The sequence below is a fragment of the Plectropomus leopardus genome, chromosome 4, assembly GCF_008729295.1.
Source record: "Plectropomus leopardus isolate mb chromosome 4, YSFRI_Pleo_2.0, whole genome shotgun sequence".
Classification (NCBI taxonomy): Eukaryota; Metazoa; Chordata; class Actinopteri; order Perciformes; family Serranidae; genus Plectropomus; species Plectropomus leopardus.
In genome coordinates this window covers 4,632,485-4,641,765 of record NC_056466.1, presented here as the reverse complement: position 1 = coordinate 4,641,765, position 9,281 = coordinate 4,632,485, and the positions used below count along the sequence as shown (strand labels likewise).

The following is a 9,281-nucleotide window of genomic DNA, read 5'->3' as shown; positions in this document are numbered from 1 at the left end:
TTGATAAGTCTGATTGATTATTCTGCAAAAATAATAATCAGCAATTATTTGGCTATTTGACTTCAGTGTCTTGCGGCAAAAATTCCCCCTTCCTCAAAGTGAATATTTTCTTTTTCCCTCCTTTAATAGAATATCATGGGGTTTGACTTTGAGTTTTGTAACAGGCATTTTTCCCATAGGTTGATTTTTTTAATATTTGAATTTTATTTGTATAATATTTTATAATGTAATTGATAATATATGATCATATTTTTTGTTGTTAAAATATAAATAAGTTTATAGTTTTTTAAAGAATTTTGGCCAAAGTGTTGGACAATATTAGTGTCAGCCCCACCCCAGAGTAAAAAAAAAATGGATTTTCACAGCATATCTTAAATGAATGGAAACCCTTAGCCACCTGAAATACAACCCGAAAATCCTTCAAACATGTAGAAATTTTAAACTGTAGTATGTTTAAGAAAATTTCCAACAAAAAATGTCAAATATGCTCATTTTTTTCTTAACAGAATTTGCCATAAACAATGTTCCTACAAAGCTTTTCAGCTTTTTTCGGGAGCTACAGCTTGCAGCTCCCAATATAACTCGACGTGCAGCTCAGTTTTGTTCAATTGTCTTAACTGTGCAGTAACATCCTTTCAGGTTTGAACACTGAAGGATAAATAATGGAGGATCTTCGTGCAGACTCCCTAATCTCTCACTGCTGCAGCGGTGGAGGTGAACTCGCGTTAACAACAGGCACATATCGTCTGTCCGGTGTCGGGCCAGTAGTTTGCAGGCTGGTGCCGGCCCAGCTCAGCCCCTCCCTCCCTGCGAGCTTCATGAGGAGGACGCTGCTCCTCACTGCAGTCCGCAGTAAATCCAGCGGAGCCCGTCAGAGTGCAGCAGACTGCAGTCTCCATCGCACCGCTCCGCCTCCCTGCGCTCCCCTGGCAGGTGGAAAAGACACAGACACGCACGGCGCCGGGACAATGTGAGTATCACCCCTTTTATTTTGGAGTATAAATAAATATATAGGCACATTTGGAACATTTTCTTCATGAATGTTTGACTATAGCTGATGTGTATTTAAGCGACTTTTTTGCTGCGTCATTAAGTTGATTTTTGCGTCATTGTTGATCAGTAATTGTACATGCATGAAAATTATATTTTTTTTACATAATATGTAACATGTTAATAGAATAGCAGAAAGACATGATCTGGTGACTGCACAAAATCCGTCCCAGACATCAATAACCCTATTTTTTCTAAAACGGTCTGTGCTATTAAATTAGATGTTTTGTTAGATTTAACGGTCAGAACGGTTTTGTTGAAGGGGTTTTAGTGAGCAACTGAAGGCTGTTTCTCCATGACCTCAAAACGTCTTTGATTTTGAGAAGGCAGAGCCTGATGATGCAGCAGATCTCCTTCTCTCTCTCCTCTCTTTGCGTCGCTCTCAGAGCAGGAAAACGTGTCCCATTTCATCCCCGCAGTGCCAACACCGGAATGCAGCACACCGACACATGCATACACTCACAAAGCTTCCTAAAATGTGCCAATGAAAAATTTCACCCTGACGTTTATTTGCTTTTTTTAAGACCAGGATTTTCTTCTATCATTTTTTCCATTGTTGCAATAAGTATTTTATCGTAGTCCAACAGTGTAGAATTCTCTATTACAAGTAAGAAGTCCTGCATGTGAAATATTACTTAAAGCATAAGTATTGGCACAAAAATACACGTAAGTAAGTAATACTCATGCAGAATGTCCTTTTCAGAATAATGTGTAGTATATTATGTCATAGGATTACAAGTATTGATGCATATATGTGTAAACAATAATACTGCAGCTGGTATAGGTGGGGCTAATTTTAGCTACTTGTGGTAGCAATTTATTGTAATACTTTGTTTTTTATTAGTTGATTTAATTTTAATTTTAAATTTATTTTTAACTTGAAAAGTAACTCAAATTATCAAATTAATTAATGTATAGGTTATTAATTCTTGTGTCCTTTCTCAGGGCTTTCATCTCAGTTTTGGCGTTGCTGGCCCTCGCGGTCTCTGCTGAAGGAAGTGTTGGGTAAGTCGATCTCTTCAGATCGATATAGGAACTACAAATCTTCAGAGCAGGAACTTCTGACTGTTCCAAGGTTAAGGCTAAAATCTACAGAGCAGTCACAATATTAAAACCACTGACAGGTGAAGTGAATAACTTCGATAATATTTTTACGGTGCTGACATTCATGTGGAAGCCCCTCGACACGTACCACCCTCCCAAAACTGTATACACCCCCTCATGGTAACAACACTCCCTGATGGCTGTGGCCCTCAAGTAGGACAAAGCGCCATGCTATGCCACAAAAACACTCAGCAATGGCCTGAGTAATGTGACAAAGTACGCAAGGTGTTGACCCTGCCTCCAAATTTCCCAGATCACAGTCTGATCAAGCATTTGTAGGATGTGCTGATAAGACATTGACACAAGCCCATTGGGAGTTTCTTGTGGTGTCTGGTACCAGGGTGCTGGCAGTAGATCCTTTGAGTCCTGTGGGTTGTGAGGTGGGGCACTGGCATGCCATATGGATGCTCGATTGGGCTCAGCCATTAGGGAGTGTTGCCATGATGTATTGGTCTGCAGTGGTGTTTAGTTGGGTGATGCGTGTCAAATGACATCCACATAAATGCTGTAGGACCCAGTTTCCCAGCAGAAAATGACATTGTAAAGAGATGATCAATGCTATTCAATGATTTTAATGTTGTGGCTGATCAGTGTATATAGGTGACGGTGCTTTTGCTTACATTGCGAGGCGATTCTGGATCATCCTCCGGCAAAGTCTCAGAAGCCAAATAACTGCTTATTCATAAAAAAGTATAACTCCTGTTTTCTTTGGGTTTTCTTGATTTTATAGCTTTTACTTTGCGGGTTAGACATTTAACTCTTCACGTAAAGTCTGCTTTGAAGTGCCATGTGAATAAAGTTTTCTTAATTTCTTGCCAGCATAAGGCCGGGCTTCAGTTCATCTGATGTGTATTGGATGCGAGGTGAGGTCAGGGGTCGGTGCAGGCCAGTCACGTCCTTTCATACTAAACTTGAAAAAACATTTCCCTATAGATATTGCTTTGTGCACGAGGATGCTGACACATTGAAACAGCAGACAATCTCCCCTCAAACTATTTCTACATAGCTGGCAGCCCCAAAACATGAAAAACAGCCCCAGACCAAAAGTATACAAACATTAAAAACCCTGTCCATGTCCTTTTCACCATGTAGTGTGGATAAATAATCAAATTAATTATATTATTACTCTGTTACAGACCAAGTACCAACACTAGCTTCTGCACTGAGTCGAAGGAATGTCTGGAATATCAGCTGGTCTGCAAAACAGATGAATATGAGGTGAGTGAACCTTCAGTCAAACAGCACATTTACCTTCCAATCAAGTGGTCACTTCTGAAATAGTTTTGTTTTGTGTGTGTGTGTGTGTGTGTGTGTTTAGGTGAGACACTACAGCCCCACTCGCTGGGTGTCAACAGACGCTGAAGCCTATTTCATGGGTGTGGGTGCAGCCATGGCCTTCAGGAGACTTTTTCAGTACATCACCGGTGCCAATGAAGGCGGTAAGAACAGGACGAGAGAGAAGAATCAGCATTCAAGTGGCTCCATTTTGTGTCTTATTCTCTATATATGTGTTTGTGTTTTTGTTGGACAGGAATCCAGATGGAGATGACTGCCCCTGTCCTGGTCAAGATCCCAGAAGAGACCAAGATGTGGGAGCCGGCTATCTACTCGCTCAACTTCCCGCTGCCGGCAGCCTATCAGGAGAAGCCTCCCACGCCCACCAATGACAAGGTGAGCTAACAGATGGTGAGGGAGAGAGGCTTTAGGTGCAGGCTTTTTTTCCCCGGATGTTGTTGAGTCATGCATTTAAATGCTTTTAGCATCTCTGTGTAATTTGATCGCTGATTTAAGATCGATAACCTTGATGGATGTACAGTATTTAGTGCAGTTTTCACTCAGTCAGCAGAATAGGAATAGATGATGCTGGCTCATGATGGTGTCAGTGCTGCTGTGCTTTATCAGTCTGTGCAAGTCAGCGTAAATATGCGTGCTTGATCTGTTTGATTCACCTGAAATATGTAGATATCCACAAATATTAAATCAATTAACAACCCAGATATACTCAGTCCAGCACCAGTAGTCTGTCAAATTGATTTCTATTAAATTATTACACATTTATAGTCAACCACATCTTCCAAAATATAAGATTTAGGAGGATTTATTGTCATCTATTGGTAAGGATTGTAGATTTTAACCAGCTGAAACTTCTTCCAGTTAGAATTCCTTCAGTGTGCATTGTTCAAGAGGTTTTTTGCAGGAGCCGAATTATCCGCAGAGGTCTCTTCTTCTCCAAAACTAACAGACCAGGTGATTTAAACTGGTAGAAACACTGAATGAAGCAGTGCACATTAAAAAATCTGTGTTTTCTGATTCTGTTCAGCACATTGCAGAACAGCCGCTAGCACCTGCTAATGTGTGCACACATTTTTTCTTCAAAAACTGGAAACAGCTCCAGACATTCAGGAGGTGTTTTTGGGAGCCCAATCATCCACGAAGGACTTTTCACTTCAAAACAAACCCAGTGATATAATTCAGTAAAAGCACTGATTATAGAAGTGTTGCGTTAAAAGAAAATCTGTGTTTTTTTTTTGGATGCTGCTCATTGTGGGGGGCTGCTAACTATATTGGTCAATGAGAAAATGTGAATGGTCCTATCAAGAGTCAGTGTTTGACTTGTCGGTTTTGGGCTACTGTAGAAACATGACAGTTCAACATGGCGGACCTGCTCCCAGTGTAGATACTGTATAAACGGCTCAGTCTTGTTGTTAGCTTGTTTACTGACTTTTTGAAAGAGTTTGATAGGTTGCACAAAGTGCGAACTATTGTTGTGCTTCCTGATTTTCAATTGTACTTGTAAATAACAATAAAAAAAAAAATTCTTAAGGTAACATAAACATGATGGTTCTAATTTTCAGGTGATTATTCACAATGAAAAAAACTGAAAAAACATTATACTCCATTTCTTCCAATATATGTCTGTGTGACCTCTGTCTTTGCATGTGTGTGTCCTGCACAGCTGTATTTCACTGAGATGCCAGAGATGGACGTCTATGTGAGGAGTTACGGAGGCTGGATGCTGTCAGTCACGTCCAGGCTTCACGCTCACCTGCTGACTAAAGAACTGACGAGAGTCCGAGCTTCCTACAACCACAGCTACCACTATGGAGTCGGCTATGACAGGTAGGCATATCACACACATCCATAGCTACTACTGCTATCATTTCTAACTTTCCTCTTGGTACTTGGTAATCACGTAAGACATAGGCATACATATAATACTTGAAAAAAAGGAAATCAGACAAAATGTGTTTTTATTAATAGTTGTTATCATTTTCTTAGTATAATATGTCCTATAAATGTCATGCAAAAAGTCCAAAAGTGGCAACACCCTTAATTGTGCATAACTTTAAGCCTTAATAACACTGAAATGGGTTAGTTGTATAAACACCTACCCCACGTATGTTTGCGTTGAGCAGGAAAATTGGCTAAATAGACCAAAACTGTCTTCTGTGCCAGGCTGTAAATATGTTTATTTCTGTTGTAAAGTTGGGCATTTTAACATGGGGATCTACAGAGATAGACTCACCTTGTGAGCCAGCCTCGAGTGGCCATTTAAGGAACTGCAGTTTTTGGTATTTCTGTTCTTTCATTTGGGCATTTCTTTAAAATTTAACAACATTTTCACCTTCAGGTTGTGTAACACCACCTTGATAGAGTTAAACAGACACAACTCAAGCAACTTAAGTGACTGAATAACTGTTGTGATGTGTATTTTGTAATATATGTAACACATGTAACATATTTCTTTATTTATAGTAACCAATTTAACCAACCAAATCAGTTATAACGATTCACATTATACACACACATCACTGCACACATCACTCTCTTTTTTACTGTTGTGTTTGTCTCTCTTCCTCTTTCCTTGCATGTTTTTGTGTGTGTGTGTGTGTGTGTGTGTGTGTGTGTGTGTGTTTGTGTGTGTAGTCCCTTGAAGCTGTTGAACAGACACAATGAGGTGTGGTATGTGGCTGAGGGAGAGCTAGTTTGCACAGATCCGCAGGAGCCGACCCCTGGGCACACACCCAGGCCAACTCAGACCAACTCACCCACAGACTCTCCCTCTGACCCTCTCCCTCACACACTCTCCGACTCCCCTGCACTCACTCCCGTCAATTTATCCCTGAATAAAACATCCAACTCATCTTCACAAACGCCCTCTGACACACCCACTCTCACCACATCCGAAGCTCCACCTAGCCCCTCATCCAATGTGCTCGCTGACGCCCCGTTCAGCAATCCCCCCACCTCTGCCCAGATCCTGCTGGACCTCACAACCAACTCCTCCGACCCTGCCTCTGTGAGCCCGTCCCTGGAGCCCCAGTCTGACTCCGCCCTGTGGAACAGCACAGCCCACAGCTCTCTGGATACACAAGCTGACAGTAACCCTGTAGTCGAGCCCGACGATGCTCATTAGCAACAGTCAAATTTGATTTAAGCAGCTGCTCCAGGTATATTGACATGCTAAGGGGGCAGTGGAAGTGTTGCAGAAAAATGAGGGAAAGTGTGTGATAGATGGACAAGCTTTTCTCTTCCTCCTTATCTCTCTATTCCTGTGTATTACACAAACTCCTCCTTATGGCACTTAGTGTTTCACTATATGTTCTATCACAGCTTTGCACCTGCAGCTTCCTGTATCAGCAAACGTGCCCGTCCACTTTGTCGTTGAGCTTATCATACAGCTGCATCATAGAATTAAGTCCGATGTATGTATTAGTTAGAGAGTTAAGAGTTCAAAATCATTGTGTTGGTTGACCTAGCTAAAGCTAAAGGCAGGGATAGATGCCATTTAAGATCAGTTTAAATTAACTTAGACACTAATAGGACTTCAATGGAAATCTGTCTGTAATTGGTAGCCAAAGTATATGCAGGGACTAACCACAGAAGTTGACATATCAGAGGAAACTTAACAATCATAATGTGTTCTAGCCATTCTTGTATATGAACCTCAATGCTGTAGTTGGTGATTCTTTAAAGTTTCTGTCAATAGTTTCCAGCCATAACATCCTAAAAACTTCTGCTCTCTGTTTAGCTTTACGTCAGTTTATTTCATAATATTTGTGGCAACATATTGATGAATCATTATAAATTCAGTGCACACATTCATTGGGATCTTTGGCATAACTATAAACCCAAGAACAAATGCATATTGGCTTTAGCCTATATAATAGAGTTTATGAATTTTTTTACTGTGGATCAGTATATCCAGTATTAGTGCTCAAAAGTGCCTGTAAATGCAATGGTCATTCGTTTTTGCAATACTTACTAAGTACTTTTAATCATTGCAATTACACTAAGCAATTTGATAAAATCTTTCCAGGTCCTAGAATTCACTGAACTTATTTATTACAGTAATATCAACGTGAACTGTGATTTATAGGATATGCAATACAAACAGTAAGATGTGCACCAGAAAGTTTCTTAGATCTTCCATTTATCGTACTGTTAAAGTTCAGCAAAAAAACTGCAATAAATATTCTACCCTCATCGAATCCCAGTAGTTTAATTCACATACCAATTACAAATTTAACTGTTATTAAATATTTACAAAGACAGACTTCTTCTTGTTAACTTATACCAAAATGTTTCATGAATTATTATTTTCCATGATGAAAAACATGAACGAATTGAAAATGTGTAGTGACTTCCCCTTAACTTCTCAAGTCCATGTCATTACATGCTTTGCCAAATAGGCACAAAGTCAGGGTTGACCTAAGCCTAGCAAGTAGAAATATGACATTAGAGAAGGTAGAAAAAAGTATCGAAACAATCCTAGATTTTAAAACGTAAAAACTTCATGTTTTTAAGGGAGCAAAAAACAACGTTTGTCAGGTTTCACCAACATCAACAATGAGTTATGACAAAAGACATTGCATATTCCACAACTTATTGATAACATTGTTTCTGCAAACAGTACAAACGGACGTTCAAACTCAATTCTGGCCAATTGTTAATTTCTGAAAACACTTATCTTCTTACCCAGAAAATCTATTTATAACCCTAATCTAATTGGAGGTAGGACTTCCCCAAAGATCCCAAAGAATAAAGCCTGATCTATCAATGCAATACAAGTTACATCAGTTGATAAATCTATTTATGCGTCTCTAAGCTACATACTGTTTTCTGAGGAAGGTGCAATAAATAAAAACCATAACAAAATCTCGTCAGACCCATTGTATTATTGTTGTTTTTGGAGTTGAATAACCAAGAGAACAGAGCGGCAGAGGATGATGAGGGATCCCGCCTCCAGGACGGACAGACATGCAATAGATGTTGTAAATAACCATTGAATTACAATTATGACAAAAAGGAAAAAGAGAGAGGGGGGGTTGAAGAGGGGTAGAGATGCACAGCAATAATGAAAACAAATGCATGTCATATCACATTAACAATAGGTGTAAAATGACTAAATGCACTCCATGATAATATTGTCGGTGTTGATAAGAGTCCCATGCGTATATTGATAGTGGAGGCGTGGCTCATAATAATGGCAGTAGAAGATAGCATCAAGCACGATCACGGCATTGGCACAACCAGGACCTGCAATACAGGCGTAGCTTCAGACAGGACCACAGCAATGGCAAATCCAAGACCATGATCAGGGCAAGCAGGGGGTACGGTATCAGTGCAGCCACAGCACAAGCATGACCAAAGGCAGGGTCACAATACCGGCACAGCTATCACCACAATCAGGCGCAGCCAGGATCCGGGAAAACTTAGGAAAAAAGGGTGCAGTAATGCTCCGGAGAGGCAACGGAGTTAGCATAATGCAGTAACCAGAAATTAGTGTTTTCAGAAGGAGGGAGCAAGAGAAGGAAAAAGGAGCTCAGTGTATCATAGAAAGTCCCCCTGGCAGAGTAAACCTATGTCAGCCTAACTAGGGGCTGGTCCAGGCAACCCAAGCCAGCCCTTATTATAAACTTTATCAAAGAGGAAGGTCTTAAGTCTGCCCTTAAAAGTGGAAACGGTGTCTGCCTCCCTGACCAAAACTGGAAGATGGTTTAATGAAAGAGGAGCATTGTAGCTGAAGGCTCTGGCTCCCATTCTACTTTTGGAGACTTTGGGAACCACAAGTAACCCTGGGTTTTCAGAGTGCGGTGATCTTGAGGGTTGGTAAGAACTATGAG

General features: G+C 40.4%; 1 protein-coding gene across 1 annotated transcript; it reads left to right on the top strand.

The window, feature by feature from the left end:
• Positions 1-696: 696 nt before the first annotated feature.
• On the top strand, positions 697-8,296 carry soul5l (heme-binding protein soul5, like). The gene is made up of 7 exons (XM_042484240.1): positions 697-970; positions 1,996-2,055; positions 3,291-3,372; positions 3,473-3,593; positions 3,686-3,825; positions 5,111-5,274; positions 6,082-8,296. Exons 1-7 carry the CDS (start codon positions 819-821, stop codon positions 6,569-6,571), a joined length of 1,209 nt encoding a protein of 402 aa, XP_042340174.1. The 5' UTR covers positions 697-818; the 3' UTR covers positions 6,572-8,296.
• The last annotated feature ends 985 nt before the right edge of the window (positions 8,297-9,281 follow it).

Bases quoted from the DNA above. Each gene is read 5' to 3' on its own strand.
- soul5l (XM_042484240.1), top strand. From the start codon at position 819: ATGAGGAGGACGCTGCTCCTCACTGCAGTCCGCAGTAAATCCAGCGGA. The intron at 3,826-5,110 runs GTGAGCTAACAG...TGTCCTGCACAG, and splicing joins CCACGCCCACCAATGACAAG to CTGTATTTCACTGAGATGCC. The intron at 5,275-6,081 runs GTAGGCATATCA...TTGTGTGTGTAG, and splicing joins TATGGAGTCGGCTATGACAG to TCCCTTGAAGCTGTTGAACA.